This window comes from Alligator sinensis, unplaced genomic scaffold (genome assembly GCF_000455745.1).
Source record: "Alligator sinensis unplaced genomic scaffold, ASM45574v1 scaffold596_1, whole genome shotgun sequence".
Lineage (NCBI taxonomy): Eukaryota > Metazoa > Chordata > Crocodylia > Alligatoridae > Alligator > Alligator sinensis.
In genome coordinates, this window is record NW_005841967.1 from 2,374,790 (window position 1) to 2,400,209 (window position 25,420).

At 39.7% G+C, this 25,420-nt stretch overlaps 1 protein-coding gene across 10 annotated transcripts in view; it reads left to right on the forward strand.

The window, feature by feature from the left end:
• DOCK10 (dedicator of cytokinesis 10) overlaps positions 1-25,420 on the forward strand; it is a 194,024-nt gene that overhangs the window by 122,678 nt on the left and 45,926 nt on the right. For all 10 annotated transcript variants that reach the window (XM_025200420.1, XM_014518563.2, XM_025200424.1 and 7 more), the window contains exons 22-34: positions 887-973; positions 1,534-1,626; positions 3,082-3,200; positions 7,106-7,175; positions 10,463-10,576; positions 12,375-12,446; positions 13,742-13,888; positions 16,401-16,484; positions 18,356-18,452; positions 19,554-19,598; positions 20,168-20,343; positions 20,452-20,568; positions 24,992-25,103. In XM_025200420.1, coding sequence (XP_025056205.1) covers positions 887-973; positions 1,534-1,626; positions 3,082-3,200; positions 7,106-7,175; positions 10,463-10,576; positions 12,375-12,446; positions 13,742-13,888; positions 16,401-16,484; positions 18,356-18,452; positions 19,554-19,598; positions 20,168-20,343; positions 20,452-20,568; positions 24,992-25,103 — 1,333 coding nt within the window. The remainder of the gene's footprint in view (positions 1-886; positions 974-1,533; positions 1,627-3,081; positions 3,201-7,105; positions 7,176-10,462; positions 10,577-12,374; positions 12,447-13,741; positions 13,889-16,400; positions 16,485-18,355; positions 18,453-19,553; positions 19,599-20,167; positions 20,344-20,451; positions 20,569-24,991; positions 25,104-25,420) is intronic.

Sequence of the window (25,420 nt, forward strand, 5' to 3'; positions counted from 1 at the left end):
CTTATAGAAGTGTGCTTGGATTTATCTCACCTAAGTGATTTAATATCTCCAAAGCTCTTGAAGGCAACATAACAAAGAGTGGCCCTTTCTACAGTTTTAAACCTGATCTTCTACAAAGTCTGATTACTATGAGCCCCCAGATCTGTGGAGTGGGACAAGGATTCCCAGTTAAGAATACTCAGCAGAGGAACTTCCAGCAGTTTTTGCTCCCTTGCACTCACTCTGCATAGTGGGTGCATCTACATGTGCGCTCTACTAAGGAGTTAACTAGTTTTGCAGTAAAGTGTCATGGTCTATACATGAGCCCACATTAGGGCGCAGTAAATTAATTAACTCTGCTGTAGGATAGTACTGTTGGGGACACGCATGTAGACTGTGACGGGGCTGAATGGGGCACGGGGGTACTACAGTGTGGGGGGCTGCCTGTCAGCTAACACCACACTGTAGCACCTCATGCCCCAGCCAGCCCTTCTTCTGCCTTCCACTGCCACCTGGACCCTGAGGCTGACCCCCCGGGCCTCTTGCCAGCCCAAGGCTGCTCTGCCCTGGCTCAATGGGCTGCTGTCCCAGGCTCACATGTAAACACTGTGCCTGGGAGCAGCTGACTCTGGCACAAGCTGCACCACAGTTTATCACATCAGACTAATTGCACATATAAATTCACCCAGTGAGAACAGAACAGCTCCATGGATAATATTCTATTTCATTTGGCCCTAATAAAACTGCATGGTACTATTGTGACTGCTGGCACAGTAACCCATTTTTGAGTATTTAAAGTAGTGCAGCCTACAGCACCGCACAAGCCTCAGCATTCACAACAGTGCAGCAAAAAGTGACAATGTTGAACTGAACAAGCATGGAAATAATTGGAGAATATTTTTTACAGCACTGTGCAAGTGACATAAAGTGGGTAGACAGTGGCAAGCCACTTTTCAAAGTGTCTTCATTTGTTGTATCAACGGTAAATACTCAGGTGAGTTTGAATTTTCTTTTGGCTATCTTTACCTACTTACCAGAAATGAGAATTATAAAAAAAAAAATTCAGGCAAATGCTCTTAATACATCTCATACCTTATCCAAATCTATGCTTCTAAAGATCTTTTGAATGTGGGAGGGATAAGGAAGTAGAGCAAAAATACTCCTTTTCTTACAAGTGAAGAATTATTTAAGATGATACAGGAGGAAACAACCAGAAATTAAGAAAGGGAAAATTGAAGATGAATATCAGATAAAAATGTTCTAACATTCAAATGTCATCAACCGTGGAAAAGCCTTATTGCTCAAAACACTTAAAATACATTGGACTAGTTCTACAAAACATACTATAAGCAGCAATGCTTGTACTAGCAGATGGAGAGACTCAGTGGTCTATCCCTTATCATTCTTTTCTACATCTGATTCCTGTCACTCTGACATGTTAAGAGTCCTATATGATACTAAATAAACTTTCTATAATCCATCCACTGTTACACATCTGATTTTCAGTCCGTGCTGCAATATCTATTAACTTTGATATAATGTTTACCATTTTAGGATCCATATCTGAATAACTTTTTCCAGCAGTGCCAAAAAAGGGAAAAGGATCTCTCCAACCCTCCTACCTCAAACTTTATCATCTCCTGTAAGGTAAAGTAGGCTGAAGTAGGTAAATAAAATTTACTAGTGCTCTCTGAATTTGCCTATTTCCTATTTATGTGGCAAGAAATGGACATGATATAAATCCCTTCCTGTCTGGATCAAAATATAGATCTCACTTCTGCTTATGTTCCTGAATTGATGCATGCCCTACAATGTATCCTTTATGAAATCTGAAAATGAATGGGTGACAGCTGTGCTGTATTATAGTAAAGGTGGGCAAAGCAGAGGAGTCAGCCTTATAATATGCAACCAACATGATGCATATGGATGCATCTAGTAAAGAACCTGCAGTCTCAGAGGAAAGGATGAACTAAAATACTGAATTGCAATTATGAAATATATTTTACTACTTTAATGATAGTCTGTGACATCTTATAGTAATGTCAAGGTTCATAAATTATAGTGCTGGGTTCCTTTTTCATCGCTAAATTTTCATACTTGAACATAATTAAGCTGAGTTTATTAAGGTGTTCAGCAAAATATAATTTTGCTGTAATGGTGGCTTTCTGGACAACTGTTTAAAGATACCTGCTAATTTTGTTTAATATATGTGAATGTACCTGAAAGTGATATATTTGACTTTTAAGTGGCATCAATTAGTGCTAGTTGATTTAGTATACAAGATTAATGAACATTTCCATAAACAGATGTCCCAGCTTCCACCAGCTATATTATCCTCTTTATTTGTGAGAATTCAGAAAGCTACTGAACCTTTGAGAAAAATATTTATACAGCCTCCAAATTTTATCAATATTGGGATGGGTGATTAATCATTCAGAATATTTGAAGCATACTGTTTACTACTTGCTGCTTGCTCTTTGCTTCGTTAATGCATTTCAATCATTTAATCAAGAAGAAAATATTTTATTGTGCGAGTTAGTTGACCAATCCTGATATAAATAATAGATTACAAATGTTCAAATTTAACAGTTCATAACCAAGCCCTCAGCAGAAAAATACTTGGTTTCTGTTTATGAGTCACCAGTACTTTTGAAACAATGAATAATGATTATGAATAATTAAGTAATCAAAACACAGGGCTAAATTCATTAGAACTCTTTTATTTTTAATTAATAGCTCAATTTACTCTCTTACCAGTAAAAGATAATGGAGTGTCAAAGTCTAGTTAGTCTAGACACTAGAGTGCACATATTTTTAACCAGAGTGATTTTGACTTGGTCATAGCTGTTTTATCCACAATGAAACTCTGAAATAGAAAAATTAATTTGATCCCAATGGAATGTACAGATTTATATTTTCAACAAATCTAGTCAGGGAGAAAATTCTCCTTTTTTTTAATTCTGGTTTTATGTCATCATAACACCATTGATTCCATTTTAAATATCTGTTGGTGAAATCTGTATAACAAAGTGGAGAACCAGGACTACCTGCATGGTGACATACAAAAAGAAATCCCATTACTCTGCTTTGTGTCTCTTACAGAATTTGCTGAAAATTGAGAAGATCCATGCAATTATGAATTTTCTTCCTGTGATCTTGAATCAACTCTTCTCAGTTCTGGTACAAAATGATGTGGATGAGGTTAAAACTGCTGTGACCAGGTAACCAAAAATGTTTTATCTTTAAAAAAACTGGGGGCAAATCCATCACAAAGGGCAAATAATCCAGAGAGTCCTTTTAACAAAGCTACACTTGAAATTTTGATTTTAAAACAAGATGAGTTCAGCCTCTTGAAAATGTCTGACTGCTAAGATAATGCAGAGTTCAGCATTCAAGTCTGAGAGCTACATTAGAGTAAAACTTCTTGGTATAATATCACATCACTGGCAAATTACACTTATAACACTAAGGGAGAAGATTTCACCTCTGTGCCACGATAAAATTATTTATGGCAGCACAAAAGGCAAGCAAACAGATATTCATCCCCCCAAATTTGTGCTTCTATTTTGCATCTGACATCTGTTTGCTTTAAGGCAGGAGAACACAGGCAGCCTGGAACTAGCTACCTGTGTTCTCCAGCTGCCCTGGGCAAGTGTTCCCAGGGTTTCAAGGGCCTGATCCTGTGTGCCCTGGGAATTTCCATTCCTGGAGCATGCCGGAATGGGTCCTCAACACCCTAGGAGTGCCTGCCTGGGTTTCCCCATTTGGGATTCCCTGGAACCATACCAGAGTCAGCTTTCCTTGTTTACAGAGATGTGCCCTGGAGATTCCCTGGGATGTGTCTCTACAAGCAAGGAGCACATTGCCCCTTATTCCATAGGGTCAACAGTGAGGAAAATGGGCAATGTGTGTTTCACCCAGTGAGACGTATCAGCTGGCACCTCCTGGCACAGCTGATCCTCTTCATTTGGTGATATCTATTTATACCCTCACAGAACTATTGTCCCTCTACAAGTAGCACTTGCAAATCAGTTGACGACCCTCTGAAGTACTGGGAAATCCTTGAACAGTGTTGAGTATCATCAACTTTGACTTCATTTAGGAAGTGCACTTCAGCATGTAGTATGATCAAGTCTGTCACCAAGAGAGTCAGATCTCCCTGTTCTGGACAGTTTCTAATGAAAGTATTTATGAAATGACAGAACAGGGAAAGCATTATCCAATAAGTTAAGTCAGTTGCAGTTATTCACTAAGTGACTATAAGCTTCAGGAAATGCCTAATTAAAGTATCTTTATTATTAATAATAACCCTGAAATCAGAAAAATCTTAAGGGGAAAATAAAGTATGTGACAAGGGGCAAGCTCAGGGCCAGGTTTCAACCTTGACCCGCCCACCTATCTACACAAGCCAGTCTGCCCAGTCTCATCTGCCACGACCTGCTGGTTTAATAAACTAATGTTTTAAATGGGAGGTTGCCCATTATAATGCCTCGATGCCAGGGGGCACTATCCACCACTCCATACCACCTGTACACCATGGCCCATGCCTTGCAGATGGCATCATAAGTTCTTAATGGCTCCAGCCCCGCACTGGGCCCCATAACATTCTAGTCTCCACCCCAACCTGATCAGGTGGTCTGCTCCACCCTTATTCTGGACTGCTAAACTCCCTGCACTCTTCTCCCACTCAGCAGTAGCCCCTCTCTGGGACTTTTGGCCTCACAGGCCCTGGCCTCACCTCTAGGCCAGTCAGAACCCCAGGCCCCCCGGCTGTGGGCATCCTTTGTGGTAAGCATTCTGGCTCTTTTGACCCCTCTAGTCCTGGCCTCAGCATTGCCTAGTTGAGGGTACCTTGGGTCAGGCTTCTGAGTAGCTAGCCCACTCCCTCTTATACAGGTCTACCTTCTTGGGCCTCTTCCAACAACAGTTGTGGGAGCTGGGGTTTTAAGGCCCCCCTACCCACTTTTCACCAAGGAAGTAACTGACCTGGTACTTCTGAGGGACTGTTCCACTACGAGCAGCCTCACCAGGCCACCCATCCACAGCAGGGTGCAGTTTCAAGTCATACCTTGGACCAGGATCCTTCTGCTGCCCCCATAGTTCCTGCCCTTACCTCCAAGATGTTACAAGGAGCAGCTCAGCCTGATGTTACCTTCTTGGCTGCTAGCAGCAAATTGCTGTCTCTGCCCTGTGAGCCTAAAACCTAAAATGGCTGCTCATCAGGGCTGGCCTGCACCTGCAGACTGCCTGCTCCAGCCCTTAAAGTTGCAGGCACCCAGAAGTGCCCTGCCACAAAGTAATTACCAATGTATGCACAGAAAAATAAAAACATGTACTGTATTTTGTCTTAGCCTAATGTTCTCTTTGTTGTCATTTACCCTAGCAGTTAAATCTACTGCGGTAACCAGCAGGAAGCACACATACAGCTTAGCTATTAGCAATTGAATTTTCAAGATATTTGTCTCTTTATACAAGCTACTTTTCAGAATCAGTGGAGAGAGAAATTCATTACCAGATTTCAGAGTAATGATGTGAGACTCCTCAAGTTCACTTTAATGGGAGCTAGGGAATTTGGCACTTCAGCAAGAGTTCTCAACACCTTGCAGAATCAGATGCCACATCACCATACACCAGAAATGATGACTGGAATGATCTTAGCTATGTCATTCCCCAGGCTGGTGGAAAGCCTGTTCATCCCAAGGATGGTGGACTCAGTTTGTTAGGGAAAGCTGTCAATCAGAACTTTTTCTATGAGCCCCATTTCTGCTTAATCAATGAATTAAGAATAATTCCAAGTAGCACAGTAGACTCTTTTGTCCCAACCCAGATTTTAAGTGTTAATTGTGGAGGGCTGGAGAATTGTATTAGAAAAAAACAAAGTAGCATAATAATTGTGCTGAAAAATGAAAGCATGCCCTAGGTTTATGCTCAAATGTTTGTGTCCCTCCCCACATGGAAAAAAGTGGCTTCTCAGTGTTTTCCTCCTTTTCTGCATACCAGTTTTGTAGTAACATTGTTGATGTCAACAGGAACACGTGCATCTGTGCACTCGCAAATCACTATGCTTGCCATTGGTTGTTTTGTCCAATACATGTGTGCATGTAGTATTTTGTTTTGAATAGCGTGAAGTAGCTTGCGTTGAGTAAATTAAAAGAAAGAAACCAAAGAACATGAGCTCAGAATTGTTCATGCATGTGAAAAAACACATCTTTTCTCTTTTGTCTTCATTATGCTTGCAGTCTAGTCATGCAGTCATTTCTATCTTGACTCCTCCAAAATGACCATAAAGATCAGAGCCTTGGTGAAGAACTTGATCATTTTTTTCCAAAAAGCACCGGTCCCTTTAATAAAAATAGTAGTAATAATAAATGAAACACTGTTTGCAAAACATCAAACTTAAAGAACTAGAAGGCTGTTAACAGAAAGCATTCAAGTGTATAAGCTGACTGTTATCAAACTGTGACATGTATAACACTTGTCTGTAGATCACAGTCAGGTTGGTTTACCTGACCTGTGTACCTTTTTAATTTTACTGTTTAAGATGACAAAGCTATTACAACACAAGCATTTAGATTTGGGATGTGATGTGCTAGCTTTCAAAATTTGTGAGCTGCTGAAATAACCCATTTTTCCTTTTCTTGCAACATACAGGCAGACCATTTTTTAAACTTGGCAGAATAGCTACAGTGAATCCTGCCTGAAATGTCCATTCAGTATACTGAACACATTGGATAATTACTAGTAGTGGTTTTCCAACACATTTGGAGCAGCCTTGTTTGCTGTATTGGTGGATTCTTGAAATGCCTTTTGAAATGTCCTCCAAAGATTTCACCTTCCAATAATGTAATGGTATCAGCATCCGAACTGTTACACTTGTTGTAACTGAGTTTATTTTGTTGGAATTACAGTAACGTTTTAGATGAAAGCGCTAATAAAACATGGTGATCCGTGCTGCTGCACCTGTATGAAGCACCTGTGAACTGTGGCTTCTGCCACAGTTTGCTGATGTGCTAATAATTGCTTGAATTAAACCTCCAATGGGTAATTTTGAATCACTGTAATGTAATAAAATTAAAATGATGTTCTTTCTTGTGCTGCATGATGGCTCAATACCTTTATTTTTCAGGGTTCTCACGGACATTGTTGCCAAGTGTCATGAAGAACAACTAGAGCATTGTGTCCATTCTTATGTAAAGGTACGAAATAGCTAAAGGCCTTTCATTATCTCCTCAGAGTTGTATGTTCTTTCTGCTTTCTCTTATGACACTTTGTAGTTTCCCCAGTATCTGGATTGCTTTCTCCTACCCTGTCAGGTTGCAGGGTCTAGTGATAAAGGTAGCAACCTGGGGCCAGTGAAAACTGAGTTGAATTCTCTGCACTACTACTATCTTCTGTGGCAACTATGGTTTCTTTCTGCCTTGGTCCTCATTTGCAAGATGGGGATAATAGTACTTCCCTGTTTAGCAGGGTGAAAAATAATACATAAAAGACTGTGGACCCCAGATACTGTAGCCATGGTGGTCTGATAAGTACCTAACACAGATTGATTTATGTATTGTTCAGTGGCATATTTTGCTACATTTGCCTAAACTGTATTGGGTTTTATTGCATTGTAGTGATGGGCTGTGTGTATTTGCATGACATGTTTCTTATACGTTGTTTGAAATATTACAAATGGCCAAATGAAATCAAATGGTAAATTTTTATGGAGATGTTCCTGGATGCTTTTCTTTGGTACATTTTCCTACTTTGTAGTCTTAGTTTTCTTTTGTTTCCTCAGGGCATATTTTTATTTTTCAAGTTATCATATAGCTGTACCTGCTTTGGATATAAGAAGTACTTTACCTTCTTCTATGAATCCTTTCATGTTTTCATAATTGTGCACTGCTCACTTGTATTTTCCACTTGGTTCTCATTTTTATGTGCATATATGCCTTTGCAAAACAGGCTATTTTGATCTTATTGATCAAACTTATAATGAACTTAGATGATGTTTGGAAAATCAAAGGTATGGTGGCTTTACATTATCTTTACTCTACTGTTATCAACTGAGTTCACCAAAATAAAGCAAATAAAGGTACAGGCCAACAAGCACCTAAATAAATAATATAAATAGTCTATCTCAGGGGAAAATCTTATAAACTGAGAAGCTTATGATAGAAGCACACCCTATAAAGCGAAGGATGGCGTAATCATTGATACTGTTTTGACAACGGTCCTGATAAACAAGGATAGGCAAGAGAAGTTCTTGGCTTTTGGAAAATATGTAAGTACACAGTATTAGATGAATCATCGCTTGGCACTTTAGTTGAATCAACTGAGGGGATATCATTGCCTAAATAATTTAATTTAATAATTTAATGTACCTTATTTTTGTATCTAGTTTATTTGGTCACTTCTTGCAGAGTGACAGCACAAAGGGGAATCTATCATAGCTATTGTTTGAGAAAAATAAAATTTAAAATTGTTTTGCCTCTTTGTTCTTGTCTCTTGTCTTTCTCACATCCATGAGATAGTAAGAGTAAATACAGAACATGCCAGAAGTGAGATAAGGGAAATTAATACAATTCAACTAGTTATGGAAATGAATCATGAGTGACACATGCATGGACTTGTTAATCTCTGCATAGTGTGCTGATTCATTCTGAAACAAGAGAGGGTTTCATAGAACCTAGCGAATGCCAACCTAAAAGATAAAAAACTGTCTGTCAGGGCAAATGAAACCATGATGGAAACAAATACGTGCCATTAACTAACACTCCAGTCTTCATGGGTACAATAATGACTGTATGACACAAGTTTATTCAAGCTAAACACTACTAAAGTAATTTCTATAACGTACAAAATTCCTTTGTATTTTATATCTTTGCAAGTCATGATTTGAATTTAATTTTTAGTTAACTGGTTTAAATTTTAAGTAACTCTGTGTTCAAAGGGTACACTCCTTGTCTATTTAGGTTACTTAAGAACACAATGGTTTGAAACGTTGTGTTACTCATCTCTCTAATTGTGTTCTGTTGAAAGGCCAAAGGCAGCTACTGCTGCTTTATGCTTCAGCAGCAGTTAAAACAAACTTATGGCTAAACATTAGTGCATGCACAAGAGGATTGGTATTGCTTTTGAGGATAATGTAACCCAAGCTACAAGTATGCTTATACTCATTGGTTACATTAATTTAGTAACTGATTCATGAACTTATTGCAGTTCTTCATTTCCTAGCCTAGAACTTGGGAGACCAGCTGTCCTGAACTTCCTCTGTGACCCTAAGCGAGTCACATAGGACTGGATTTTTAAAGGTCCCTAAAGATGCAGATGTACACCTAGTAGCATTTTCAAAAAAGTCATTGAGTGCTTAGGCTGCTAAACCATGTCTGAAAATCCCAGGAAGCACCATATGCATCCTTAGCAGCTAAATAGCTTTGAAAACCTGACCCATAGAATCTCTTTCTCTCAGTTTGCACAGGAGATAGTGCTCCCCTACGTCTCAGAGGGTTTTGTGAAGAAAAGCACATTAAGTTTGTGATTAAAATTGGTCTAATAAAAGATATTGGATTTACCCAAAGAACCTTGTCTGCCTTAAAATTGAGAGGCATTCATTTAGTAATGGGAATCATACAGGTGCAAATAAATGAACAAGGAAATGGCAAGGTCCACTTAAAGAATACATGCTGGTTAATCTTGTGAATGTCTGCTTTGGAAAAGGCTGCATATTGATAGGAATAGTAGTTGAATATACCATTTGTTTTATACAACCTAGTACTTCTATTTAGTACTCTTTCAAAATAAGTTTTTTTAATTTGTCAACATAGTTAAGCTGCCCTTGTCTCTGTGAGGAAGTAATAGATCCAGTCACCAAAATATTAGTAAGAAATAGGTCAGGGGAAGAAAACTGGTAGTAGACTTATGTCCATGAGGAGTCTAGCAGAGGAATTCTGATCCTTGGGCTATGATCTCTGGAAGAGGATGCTATTCCCCTTCTCTCCATTCTAGTGGGTACTCTACCCCTTTCAGGATGAAGAGTTCCTATCAAGTCAGCAGTTACCATTGGAAGAAAGGAGCAAGGGAAAAGGTGGCCCTGACTAGGTGGGTGAAAACCCTCCTTACTTCCTTATTTATTGTTCTTTCTTTCCTGGTTAGAAGTGAATTCAGGCTTAGAAGTAAATTCAAAAGAAATTCTGATACCCAAATTTGAAAAATGGCCTATGCACCAAGGATTTTAAGCAGAAATTCCTTTTGATTCAAATCCAGTTGAATTTAATGGGGAGTTCCGTTTAAAACTCAGGATCAGTAGAGGAGAAGTGTTGTACCATTGTTCTTAGGTGAATTTGTATGAATTCATGTTTTCAGTCAAGGTATCTCAACAGTCCAAAATCAGCACTACTGAAAAAATCAGCTGTTCTTACAAGGTGTATTATTTATGCTCTACCTACTCTTGGTTGGACTTTTATACATTTTTACATTACTCTTATTGATTTTTCTTTAGTACGTGTTCAGAACCAAGTCATCCGAAGAAAGGACTGTTCATGAGGAGCTAGCCAAGAATATGACTGGCCTTTTGAAATCAAATGACCAATTAACAGTGAAACATGTCTTAAAGGTGAATAATACAGATTTAAGCACTAGTATATTTCATGATTGCTCTCACATTTTTCCACTTCAGCTTCCCTTGCTCTTTTCCCTGTGCACTTGGCATATATCAAAGTCCACAATGATCCAACAGCTTTATCAGGCTTTCTTTGTTGTCATGCAAATTCTCAACATAACCCATTACACAGTATACTGTGGCTTTACATGGTATAATTTCTCCTCCTGGATTTCTTTTCTGTTATTGCTCAGCCACTGTGAGAAATATAATTCTTCCATAATTCAGTGAGAATTAGAATGTTAATTTTTAACATGTTATGATTTTTTAACCTCACAAGAAGTGTCAGGAATCTCATCTTGTATATTTCTTTGCAAGTAAAATAGAATATATAGTCAAGTGAATATTGAACACTTAATTTTAATACTGTTACTATTAGATGATACTCATCAATCATCATAATTGTTTTGATAAGTATTAAAAGCTGTTAGTTTATTTATTTAACTAACTCATCATAAAACTACAACATATATACCAAACTTGGCCTGCCCTCTATGCCATGTCTAGGAGGGAACTAAACTGGCTTAAGAGCTATCTATGCCAACTTTAGAACAGCTGAGGACTTCCCATAGAGCAAGGAAATTCTCATTTATCCAGATTCTTCTGGTTCCCAGCTCCTATCTACTACTAGAATGGCAGGACTTTCAGGGAATATGGGAGAAACTGGCCATTAGTGCACATTTGATGCAGGAAATTAAACTCCCACTATTTAGACTTGTGGGCAGTTTTTGCTATATTCATAGTTGACATGTTTTTTAAGGTGCTTATCCATGTTAACTCCTCTTATACATTTTAAAAGTCCTTTTATTTCAATTAAAAGCTATAGAGATTGAAGTCTTCCAACCCATAGTACCATCTCAACATAGAAGCTTTCATTGTTCTCCCACCAGTATTTGATTCTCCATATGTACATTCAGACTTGAACCTCTCTGTTGAGATGATTCTACACTTGTTATGTTTCATGTATTTCTGCCATATCTATTTGTAAACTAGACTTGAATTACCGCAGACATTGTTATGAATTAAAGTAATAATTTATTTACTATGTATTTCTAATAAGGAAGAGATCACAATTGCCAAGTGCCTAATTCAGCAAGGTGTTAAATGGCTTCTGTTCCCAAATGAAGTCAAACAGAGTTGAAGTTGCTTAGCTTCATAAAGGATAAGTTCCCAAGGCTAGGAACAGACATTGCATTTGTACCCGGACAGAGTATGCCTGTGTTTGTCTTGGAACAAAAATGTTCTGGGATAGGTACACATATCACCATTTCATAGACATTAGACAGTAGGGCTAGAAGGGACCTCGCAAAATCATTGGGTCCAGCCCTCATTTAATCAGGATTTAGTGAGCAGCTAAATTCACTGCTGCTTTCTTGCCATTGATTCAGTGATGCAATCTCAAGACAGCTATTCTAACACATTTGCAACGTCTTGGCATAAATTGTTAGTACTTCTTATTCTGTGAACCTTTTTTAAATTCTATCCTGAGACAATGGACATGGATGTCTGAATGATCATGGGTTAAAGTAGTTTATTCCAGGACAAATGTACCATTGCACAAGTGACTTAAATACTTAATAGCCAAATGTCAACTACTTTAATTTGACTGTAGTGAAAATGTTGTCATTATGCACAGCTGAGGAACACAGACCATTCCTATGGGGAAGAATGTTGAGTTGAAAATATCAGAAAACAATTCATTATTAAATGCTGATATTATTATGTGACTTCAATTTTAAACTTTTTTTAACAGCACTCCTGGTTCTTCCTGACAATTATTTTAAAATCAATGGCCCAGCACTTGGTTGATACAAGCAGGATACAGGTAAATCAGTGTATACCCAAGTATATTTAATCATAAAGGCTAGGGACAGACATTCAAAAAGTATGAGCCTGAATTGATTCAGTCTTTGCAGGTTAGTCTAACCTGGCTAGGCTGAACTGGTTTGAAACAGGACAGACATTCTCTCTTCACTGAAGAAATCCAGGTACATGTCTGCAGTGGCTCAGGCTAGAAGCTGGGGGGCACTAGAACATCCCTGCCTTCCCTTCCAGGACTGAGCTGAGGGGGGTGTGGTGAGCCCCCAACAGGACTCTCTCATTAGGGATGTCTGCCTGCATGGTCCCAGGCTTTTCCGTGCTGGCTGCTCAAGGGGTGGGAATATTGCCAGCCCCAGGCTAGCACTCTGAGGCAAGCGGGGGCAGGTGGGGGGTAGTGAATGCACTGTTGATGATATGGAGCTTTTCAGTCTCCTCCCTGCTTCATCATACTGTCTGCAGAAAACTGACAGGTGAGCAAGCCAGCCCAGGGGCTGATAACAGTCTGTATCACCCCATTAGCAAAGCAATAGCTTCTCTCTATTACTTCAAACTTCTTAAACAGCTTACCGGGGTTACCTGTTGATTAGCTCTAAAAGCCCTAAGTGGTCACTGTTCTATCTGCCTATCCCAGTGAAATTGGAGAGAGACACACCTCTCAGCATTAGCTAGCATACCACATGCCTAGGGTCCATGGGGCTGGGATCCATGCTGTGGAAGATGGGAGGAAGGGAGGGAGAGGGGGATTTCCTGCTTGAGCAGTGATGGGTGATGGGAGGGGAGAGCAGGGGGAAGCCAGGCAGACCTTGCTGTGTCTGCAGTCTCTGCCAGAGCCTTACACGGCATTAGCTAGCATACCACATGCTAGCTACAGTCCATGTTGTTGGAGAGAGGAGGAAGGGATCTCTGCTTAAGCAGCGAGTGGTGAGAAGTGGGGAAGAAGGGAGCATGGGGAGGCCAGCAGACCTTGCTGTGCCTGCAAGTCTGTGCCGAGCTCCAGCCAGGAAGCAGAGGGGAGGGGACAGCCCTGCTGTGGAGCAGAGAACCCCATCCAGCCCAGAGAACATGCTGGGATGCTGGAGCATGCTGGGGGACTCCCAAAACACCACCCCCAGCAAGCCAAAGCTGCCCCATGCCAAGCTGCAGTCACCTTCATGGTCATCTGCTCCCCACCCCAAAAACACTCCAATGATCTCAGTGAAGCCTCCCCAGTGTAAAATTGGAATAGAATGGAAATACAACAGAAATGGAGTAAAAGTACTTTAAGATTTAATAACTGACACACTTCTATATTTTGCTTAGGTTCCTCGAATTCAGAGATTTCCAGAATCATTCCAAACTGAACTGGACACACTTATAATGAACTTGGCAGACCATGTTGTTTGGAAACACAGAGATGCTCTTGAAGAAACAAAAAATGCAAACCACAGTGTTGCCAGATTTCTCAAGGTGAGATGTTGCATTGCTACAGCATGCACATAATCAGCCATACATAATGCAGAGTCAAGGAAATGAAACTCTATAAGTTAAAAAAAACCCCTACGTGAATGATAACTGAGTTTACAGAATCAATATTGATTTATAGTACAGTTGTTTCTTATATCTGCTACTAGGTCTGTGGGAATCCAATAGCTGTAAATAAATCTTCTGAAAAAATTGCAGTTCATATATATGTATCTAGAAATTGGAATCAAATTAGCACATATTATTGTACATGGATAATGTAACTATGAAAGAAAAGTCTGCTGATGAATGGAACCACTATTACAAAATCAATCTAACATGGTTTCTTGACCTACCATATAACTGTGACTGGAATACGGACTCGCTAGACATATATAAGAATAATAATGGGAAACAGTTTTCACATACCTGTGTAAACATATTGCTGGTGTTCTGTAAGCTACTTGTAACAGTCAAGTAAAGCTGCTGTCTCAGGATGTGCTATTATATTACTGTAACAAATTACTGCAGGGAGGGTTTCACAGTGCAGCAATGGTTATTGCTGTTACAGTCATTCATCAGTTTTGTAGGTGAAACTAAAATGGTGGCAGCCACAAGCACAACATAACAGTCTCAAAAGTGCCTAACTGACTTGGGAACCTAATTCTTGTTTTCAAGAAACCCTAAGCGTTGTCAAAAGGCACCCATTAAAATGAATAGGTGATCCACCCGTACGTGCTTTTGAAAATCTGAATAAGTGCATCTTTTAGGCACCTAAATACCTCTAAAAATTTGATCTCTAACTGGATTTGCAAAAGCACTTAAGTGGGTTCAGAAGAACCAAACTTATTGATTTAGGGAATTAAGGACCTAAACGAAGCACTTACAATAGTTTTACCCATAGTCTATTGCTTGTGCCAGCTAAGTGAAGCAGTATGCAAATCAATAATATGTAGTTTTTTATGCTTTTTTTCTCACTGTTGTTTGAGTGTCAGTAACCTTTTGCATATAGGGTGGGATTTGGAAAGAATCAAATGCTCTGAGCGCTCTTTTATTTACTTTATAGAACAAAATATGCCTACATTTTTTTCTCTATATAACTCCTTGATGGAATAAGAGTAGTGCTAAGATTGTCTTTTTTTATTTTCTCCTCATATCCCTCAATTGTTGGACATCCTTATTCTCTGATTTAAGTACAGGATGTGAAAGAATTAACAACTGGACAAAGTGTGGCCTGTTCCACATCTGGATAGCTGAGAACAGGAATGATAAAAAAATCTTGTGACCCAGTAGCACATACATAGACTGCCATGTACAGTGTATGCTGAAAATAGTGGTAAGAGGATCAGGGTGAATCTTCTTGTAACAGATTGCAACACAGCTTCTGAGGAAAATATATAGGAACATTTTATCAAGAAAACCAACTGTACAGAGGTGTAATTCCCTCTTGGCAAACTTCACTTAACCAATGATAAATCTCTTCTGGTGTAGTATGGAAACCACCTCTGCTGTAGATTTATCTAGCATGTTTTGTGCTTATCCAATGCATTATGTAATTTGGAGAGTTACATTGGCTTGATTCTCTACCTGTGCTATTGCAAGGTTGCTAGTATTTCATGGTGTTAGTTTTGTAGTTTTGCATGTTGTCTTTACATATTGTAAGTTTATACAAGTGATAAAGCTATGTTCTACAATGGGATGAGGTATCAGGTCCTCTTTATATAATTTGGTTTGCCAAAATAAAATCTTTAGGCTACTGAAATAGTCTGATGTCTCTGGACCCAAAGCTTACAGCAGTCCAATTTCTGTGCCATGTACTGAGCAGTTAGGTGTTTGCTACTGTTATACAGTTCAAGAGCATCTGTTACCTTTTGGATAGGAGGGCTAGCACTGCAGTGCTTATACAGCAGGATGACACTGCAAGACTCTCCCACCCTTCTGAAAAGTGTCAGCAGCTATAGAATTGAGTGTTACAATAACCTTTACATCTTCAAGCCATTTAGCCTCATCAGTCACCAAGAATGCTGTTCTCATCATAATGTAATGTAATGACATGTTTCCAGAAAGATAACATAGTCCATACTCGGAGAGCTGTTTGGCTGAATTGATTCTTCAAGAATCATGGCTTTATTGTTGAAGGGAAGATTCAGTCATCTTGCTTTACGTGTACCCTAACTTATTGAATGGTACAGTATGTGGCAGTGTTCCTTTTCATTAGATAACCCACTTATTAACCATCCAGAGTGATGGTAGTTTCAGGCCATAGCCACATTAAAAGCAAAATATCTAACCTATATATCCGTACTGTTCTTTTAAATCATTACAGTGTGCCAGATTCACCAATGTGCTCTGGCTGCTTTTCATTGCAGACAGGTGAAAACTGATTTTACCAATCAGTTAAGCCAGTTCCATAGATGCTATACATTGCCAGAGCAACATGTTTCTCAGACAGGTTGTGCTAGTGAATCTTCTCCTGTGATTCTTGTTCTAGCCATAACTGTTTTATTTTTTTCCTCAGCGCTGTTTTACGTTTATGGATCGTGGTTTTGTGTTCAAGATGATCAACAGCTATATAAGCATGTTTGGAGCAGGAGTTCCCAAGGTATGAATGATGTTTTTAAAAAGTGAATTGATAGCAGAGTATTTTCAGTATTGTATTCAGTAGTTTGCTCTCTGTTCAAAAATAGCCAATAGAATTTTTTTTTACTGTAAACAATGTTTTACAAATTTAGCCTCAATCCTATAAGAAGTACCACTTGTCCAGAGTTGTCTACTCACTTGAAGCTGCTACCTTCAGTTTATTTTTCTGAGATTGGCTAGGCTACATAACAGATATTAGTATATCCTCAGAGAAAAATACCTGTACGTATCTGGCTGGATCTTCAGGCTCAGAGGGCACGGGTGAGGCCGAATCTGGAGTATTATGTTCAGTTTTGGGTCCCCCACTACAGAAAGGATGTGGACAAAATGGAGAGAGTATAAACCAGTGAAACATAAAAGTCAATGGCTCAAAGTCTAGTTGTCAGCCAGTAGCAAATGGAGTGTCCCAGTGGTTGATCCTGGGGCCAGTTTTGTTCAGTATCTTCATCAGCGATCTGGAAGATGGGATGGAATGCACTTTCTGAAAGTTTGTATCTCTATCTGTCACTTAAAAGAGCTTATAGTTGCTCTGTGATCTCTCTAAGAATTAATTTTCTGGGAGGAGTAGTAGATATGCTGGAGGATAGGGCTAGGATTCAGAGAGACCGAGACAAATTGGAGGATTGGGCCAAAAGAAATCTCATGAGGTTCAATAAGGACAAGTGTAAAGTCCTGCGCTTACGATGGAACAATCCCATGCACGAGTACAGGCTGGGGGCTGACTGGCTGGGCAGCAGCTCTTCAGAAAAGGACCTGGAGTTTACAGTGGACAATAAGATGGATAATGAGCCCTTGTTGCCAAGAAGGCTAATGGCCTACTGAGCCGTATTGGTAGGATTGTTGCCAGCAGATCAAGGGAAGTGATTATTCCTTTCTATTCAGCATGGGTGAGGCCAAATCTGGAGTATTGTGTTCAGTTTTGGGTCCCCCACTACAGAAAGGATGTGGACAAATTGGAGAGAGTATAAACCAGTGAAACATCTGTATACAATCTGTAAAATAAGAGTAATTGCTTCACATGGGTGTTGCAAGACTAAATTCATTAACAATTAGTAAAGCATTTTGAAAGTAGTTTTTAAATAGATTTCTATAGAAATGGCAAATATTATAATTAATTACTAATTATTAATATAGCATGATAATTAGTTTTACCCTCTTATCATTTCAATGCTCATTAAGGTTTAATTACATTTTAATGAATACCCTATTCTATTAACAATTGTAAGGCATGATTGCAGTAGATGATACATATTACCAAAAACACTAGAGGCCAAAGCTCATTAAAAACTATAGAAAGAGTTTGGATTGGGATTATATCACTGAAACATAGTATTCATTTGGTAAAACGATTTGGGTTGGAGAGGAAACACAAAGCCATTGTAATTTTTTTTTTTTATTTAATACCCAGGGCTGGATCAGTGAGTGATACTGACTATGAAAATGATAGCTACAGTTCTGGCTTATGTGAATTGGAGACGATACTTCATATCCCCCAAGATTTTTAATTATAACATATACCGTTAAAGGGAGCCAATGGGAGGTTTTAAGGAGAAAGCTGCTTTAAATATATAGCTTGGCTGAAGTACTACAGGATGAGTATTAAATCAGGACCAGTGTGAAATACACATGGTTATAATAAGTGCCATTAACAACATGGAAAAAAATTGAGTATTTAATTCTGAATTATAGAATTGCATAATTGACCAAAAGTTTTCACTGTTTGATGGAAATGGTTTTAAGAAAAAGAGAATCATTGAGACACATCCTTTTTAAATATTGTTTCTTTGTTTACCTGGATGTCAGTACTAACCGTTTAATATTATTATGTTTCAGGTTTTGTATCAGTACAAATTTGATTTTCTTCAAGAAGTTTGCCATCATGAACACTTTATTCCTTTGTGCCTGCCCATACGATCTGTACACATTCCAGGTATTAATTTATCTCCTCCATTGAGTTCTCAAAGAGAAAATTAATTCTTGAGAGATCACAGGACAACTATAAACGCCTTTAAGTGACAGCTAGAGATGTTACAAGACAGCATGAAAGTTCTGAATGATAGTTAGGTATAATTTTAATAAAACAGTTGGAGTCTCACAAGTTATACCTTTAGTTCTTCATATTTCAAAGATGCCTGCCAATCCAATTAAAACATGGATCGGTAGTGGAAGCTAGATTGCTTATAGAGAGAGAATTATCAAAGCTAATATTCATGCCTGAGGTGGCTCCCAGGCCAAGAAAAAAATTAGAAGCTGGGGCAGCAGGAAAGGCAATAAGTCAGACCCTGTCAAATTCATGGTAGAAGTCATGGCTCTGTCACCTCCCCACTTGGGTTCACTCTTGATTGGCAGGGAGGTAAAAACTGCAGTTTAAAATATGGCACCATTTTTCCCTTACATTGCTGATTGGCCAAAGCGCCCTGGCAGCCCTGCTGCTTTCTGCTGACCAGCAGGGAGGTAAAAACAGAGCCATGTTTAAAATCATGGTTTTCACTTCCCTGATAATCAGGAATGAGCCACGTGGGGGAACTTGCAAGATTAAAGGAGCCGTAACCCACTTTTGCCATGAGTTTGATAGATCCCTAGCAATAAGTCAAAGCTAAAAAAGAGATTGGAAGATATCCTCTTAAACTGGGAATAGCAAGGTTACTTGGGCAGCTACTGTAAGGTTATCAGATTCCAAAGCTATTGCTTGAAGGCTGTGACATGGCAGTCATGAAGCATGACAATCTCTGCCTGTGTTTAAATTATAATGTATTGAAAAACTTAAATTTATCTTAGTTATCTTTTGTACTATAAAAAAATTTAAAAACATGTTTATCTTGTATCCAGGTTTTATGGAATAGGCAGTTATCTAAAGACTTGAACAAAAGCATGCTTAAGTCAATGGGAGCCTTTCCATTGAACTTAACTGGGTTGGGAATTAGTAGATAGAAAACAAATACCTGTTTTGCACTTAATCAGTAATAATGTATTTAATTTGACTTAATAAAAATATATGGTTCTTGCCATTATACATTTTTGTTGACTCAAGACCCCATGACGCCTTCAGAATCAACGCAGGAATATCATGCATCAGGTAAGAGTCAAATTACTTAATCTCGAGTGTTATGGTTAAACAGACAGGACTGGTGTCAGGAGTTTTGTCTAAGTCCTAACTCTATTACTGAACTGTAGTGTTATCTTAAGAAGCCATTTCAAGTATCTGAAAATGAAACCAGTTTGGATCTCAGTGCTTCATTGGCCTTTGCCATAATATGGGGCAATACCTGGCTTCTAAGGGACATCTGGAGGCTCACTAAATACTTGTAAATTTATTTGAGACCCTCAATTGGAAAGCCCTTTTAAAGTATACATTTCCATTTACTTATAATTTTTTAAACTATACAAGTTAAAGCCATGTTAATTATTGTTTACCTAATTTGTTCTGAAATGATTTACCAGGATAAAGTAAGCATGATTTGGCCATCAATGAAAGCATGATTTACTTTATGCCACATACATGCATTTGGTTACATGGATCATTAGGTATGAAATAATTTAATAAGATGGCCTGGAGAAATACTGGAAGAAATCTTTATCTAGGGAATGGATGTTAACATAGTTGATTTACAAATGAAATGAAGTTCTTTGTCTGTTCTAATCCAGATATTCCAGAATACACCCTGACCAATGAATTCTGTCGCAAACATTTCTTAATTGGATTGCTGCTCCGAGAGGTTGGCTTTGCGCTTCAAGAAGACCAGGATATTAGGCACCTAGCTTTGGCTGTACTTAAAAACCTAATGGCAAAACATTCCTTTGATGATCGATATGCAGAGCCGGTAAAAGAACTATTTATTCTTTCTTTTGATATGTTCATACACCGTACCACAGTTGAAAACTTACACAGCTATCTGTCTATCCTGACTCATTCGTTTGCATCTTTTCAGGAGAAGCAGGCACAAATAGCAAACCTGTACATGCCACTCTATGGCATGCTTCTGGACAACATGCCGAGGATTTACATGAAGGATATGTTTCTTTTCAATATAAATACATCCAACCAGGTAACATAATGCAATTCTTCATACCTTTCAAAAGGATCATTTTGGTTTTGATGTCACTTACTTCCTTCAGTGTTACCTAAAAGGAAGACAGCTCACAAATCTCAAGTGGATAGGCCATTATCAAACTAGGGTTCCAGGAACTTATTTGAAAGAGGAAGGCTGGTCAGAAATTTTTGTGTGAAATAAATTTCATCAAAAATACAGATTCACTGAACTTGAAATGCTTCATGAATGTCTTCAGCTCAATAGACTTTTGTTAAATCTAGTGCAATGTTTTCATGGAATTGCCTCAAGGCTGGGAACGTGGTACTTCTGAGTGAGGCTCGATAGGTGAACAGCTCACACCAAGATGCTCCAGGTCAACAGCCTGTGAACAGACCATTTTTATCTGTGCAGTTGATGACACTGCCAGTTTTGCTGAGCAGCTTCAGAGTCCCAGAACAAGTTTACACTGGTGTAACCTACAGTGGTTTTGTGTAGTAGGCAACCATAAATCCTCTGGAGCATGGTGTACATGTAAGTCTAGTCACCAAGACCTTAGATGTGTACAGCTAAGCAAGAATATGGAGGAGTGAAGCCTGCCCAAGACCTACCATCCCCTCTTTTAGACCACTGAGACAGAATCCAAAGGCCAGATAAGAACTGCTGCTGACTGCCTAACACCTCAGCGAAGACACATTTCTGTCAGGGTGATGTCCCTTAGCCTTCCTCCAATCAAGGAGTACCCACAAGGCAGTGAGGGCTAGGGTTTTGAGGCACCCTATACTCACCTTACTCTGGAGATTGCAACATTGTAGTATTTTATAAAAGCTACCCCGCCAGGAGAACCCCACCATGTTGCCACCAAGCCCTCCAGTCAGATGCAGTTTAGGGTCACAGTCAGGATCTAGTGGTTTTGTACAACAGTGTAAAGTACACCAAGATTACACTGGGACAACTTGGGATAACACAAAGTAGGTAACTATTACAGGGCCTTACTATTAGGTGATGCAGGCAGCAGGCAGTAATCTGTTTGCCGTGAGCAAACAGCTACCCCGACCCAATTTGCAGGCAGAAAAAATCAACATGAGTGTAACTTAAACTGGTGTTATATTATCTCAGATTTTCCTAGAGTAATTTTATAGCAGATTTGGAAAAGTTAGACAGACTTATTGCTGTGCTTTGTGTGCCTGCCTTTGCTTACACTGTTATAAAGGCTGATTACACCAATTAAAATATGTAGTGTCCAAATATTTTATTTCAGATAAAATATGTTTCATCATTTTCAAAACAAAAGAGAAATTCAGTCCATGGGAAATTCTGATAAATGTAGTTTATGTATCACTTAAAATTCTGGAAAAAGAAATATTCCTGAAATCCAGAAAACTGACTTTTTGGCCACCTCTCAACTGGGTACCCTGAGGATTGGGAGAAGAAGAAATAATGAGAAGGTGCATAGAGTGAGGAGTTTGTACTGGATTTCATTTTGAATTTTGGTTTAGTTGCAGCTTTGAAAACATCTATGCATTTAGGTTCACAAAAATTAGTGCTGATTTTCCACAGGGCTAGAGGAGAGCCTTGCTCCTGCCCCTGAGAAATAGAGGTCAGGACAGGAAGTATATACCAAGTCCACATGACCTTAGATCTAGTTCCTTCACATAGTTATCATAGAATCATAGAAAATTAGGGTTGAAAGGGACCTCAGGAGGTCATCTAGTCCAACCCCTTGCTCAAAGCAGGACCATCCCCAACTACATCATTCCAGCCAGGGCTTTGTTGAGCTGGGCCTTAAAAACTTACAGGGATGGAGTTTCCACCACCTCTCTAGGTGGCTGATGAGTTTTTCCTAATATCCAGCCTAAACCTCCCTTGTTGTAACTTGAGACCACTGCTCCTTGTTCTGTCTTCTGCCACCACTGAGAACACACTCTTTGGGACCACCCTTCAGGTAGTTAAAGGCTGCTATTCAGGTGTTTAAAGGCTGCTATTAAATCCTGTCCCCCCCCCTACCCCCCCCCCCAGTCTTCTCTTCTGCAAACTAAATAAGCCCAGTTCCCTCAGCCTCTTAGAGTCATGTGCCCCAGCCCTCTAACCATTATTGTTGCTCTCCGCTGGACTCTCTCCAACTTGTCCACATCCTTTCTATAGTGGGGGGCCGAAAACTGGACACAATACTCCAGATATGGCTTTTCCACTGCAGAATAGAGGGGAATAATTACTTCCCTCAATCTGCTGGCAGGGGTCCTACTAGTGCAGCCCAGTATGCTGTTAGCCTTCTTGGCAACAAGGGCACACTGCTGATGCATATCCAACTTATTGTTCACTGTAACCCCCAGGTCCTTTTCTGCTGATCTGCTGCTTAGCCAATTGGTCCCAAGCCTGTCGGTGATTCATGGGATGCTTCCATCCTAAGTGCAGGAGTTTTCTTGATGTCTCCACAAACTTGCTGAGGGTGTACTCCATCCCATTTTCCAGATCATTAATGAAGATATAGAACATAACCAGCCCCAGGATTGACCCTCGGAGCACTCCACTTGATTCCAACTGCCAACTAGACCTCGAGCCATTGATCACTACCCATTGAGATCAACAATCCAGCCAGATTTCTGTCCACCTTACAGTCCATTCATCCAACTCATACTTCCTTAGCTTGCCTATGCAAATGTTTAATATTATGTATGCAAATATCCCCTCCAGAGTCAATGGGATTACCCATGTGCATAAAGTTAAGCACATGCAGTAGGGTTTCAGTGTATGTTTTCTATGGGAAACATACATAGAACATTCAATATGGATACACTGAGAGAGAAGTCAGCTGCTTAGTCTACCTCTATTAGACTTTCACTGGCCCCATGTAGTAGTTTTAGAGAAATGGAGCTGCAGCTTCTCAGGCTAATCTCTGTCAGCTAACTTTTGATTCAGTCACACTGGAGTCATTTGGCTGGTGTCAAGAGTGTAGAATTCACATGTGTAGGGCTAATACCCAAACCATGTTGCAATTTAACAAAGATAAATGTAAGGTACTTCACCTAGGAAGGAGGAATCCCCAGCACACCTACAGGTTGGGGGATGTCCTCCTCAGCAGCTCAGAGGCTGAGAGAGATCTTGGAGTCATAGTTGACTCCAAGATGAACATGAGCTGGCAGCGTAACGAGGCCATCAACAAAGCCAATCGCACCTTGTCGTGTATTAGCAGATGCATGACCAACAGATCGAGGGAGTTGATGCTCCCACTCTCTGTGGCATTGGCTGCAGTTGGAGTACTGTGTCCAGTTTTGGGCACCGCACTTCAAGAGGGACACAGAGGATCTGGAGAGGGTTCAGAGGAGGGCCACTTGCATGATTAGTGGTCTCTGTGAAAGACCCTAGGAGGAGAGGTTGAGAGATCTGGATCTCTTCAGCCTATACAAAAGACGGCTGGGGTTGACCTTGTAGCCACCTATAAATTTATCAGGGGAGGGCAGCAGGGAATTGGGGATGTGCTGTTTACCAGAGCGCCCCAGGGAGTAACTAGGAATAATGGGTGCAAACTAGTGGAGAGTAGATTTAGGTTAGATATTAGGAAGAAATTGTTTACAATAAGTGTGGCCAGAGTCTGGGATGGGCTTCCAAGAGAGGTGGTTCTATCACCTAACTTGGAGGTCTTCAAGAGGAGGCTTGACAATCACCTGGCTGGGGTCGTCTGACCTCGGTCCTCTTTCCTGCCAGGAGCAGGGGGTCAGACACAACGATCCATTGGGTCCCTTCTGACTCTAGAATCTATGAATCTATGTTGTTCTATATCATCTGCTAGATGTGTTATTTGTGGAGATTAGATATGCTCTCTGATCATAAGCAGGCTTGAAAAAGAGTAGGCAGCAGGGCTGGGTTAACCCTTAGTGGGCCCTAGGCAAACAAACTATGCACCTAGTTGCTTTGCATAGGGCAGCAGCAGCAGCTACCGCCAGGGCTTGGAGCTGCAGCATGCAGCCCTAGAAGGGAAAAGGAGCTGGGCGGCACTGCAGTGGTGCAGCAGTCACACTGCTGCAGCAAAACAGGCACAACTGGACCCCTTCTTCACCTAGGGCCCTAGGCATGTGCCTAGTTTGCCCATGCATTAATCCAGTCTTGGTAGGCTGTTATATTCCTCCATAACTTTCCAGCAAGCCAACCTGCTTCATTTGATAATAGCTAGTGCTGTTTAATACCTTCTTTGTACACATTATGCACATTTTTGAAGAAGTAAATATACTCCTGGATCTGATCTGTCATTTGCAACTCTACTTATGAGAGGGTTTAATATTCTGTATAATTATTCAGCCTTGATCTCTACAGCTGCCTTGTCTAATCAATTGAAAATAGATTTTCAAGTTCAGTGTCTAAAAGATCATATCAGAGGCACTGTAATTATAAAAATAATGAACACACCGTGTGAGCTTTTTCTTCTATTTACTTTACAATGCAGGGATCTAGGGATGATTTGAGCACTGCTGGAGGATTTCCGAATCAGACAGCTATGAAACATGCAAACTCTGTGGATACATCCTTTTCCAAAGATGTCCTGAACTCTATAGCAGGTACTAAAGAAGGGCTCAGAGCAAACTCTCATACATTTCTGTGCATTTCACTCCATTGTGCTTTCTGATAACTATATTCCATAGAGAATGCCATCATTAAAACTATTGTTTGTGATATCCAAGGAAAAAAGGTATGCAGTGTCCCTCCTCCTTTCTCATATTTCTAGCTTTATTATATTATGACATTACCCTGCTTTCATTGGTTTCCTTATTCTACTGCCTCTGGTTGATTATATTGACCTTTGGCCTTTCACTAAGCCCTGGGCATGTGAAAGGCATATTAACCTTTGGCCTTTCGCTAAATCCTGGGCATTCCT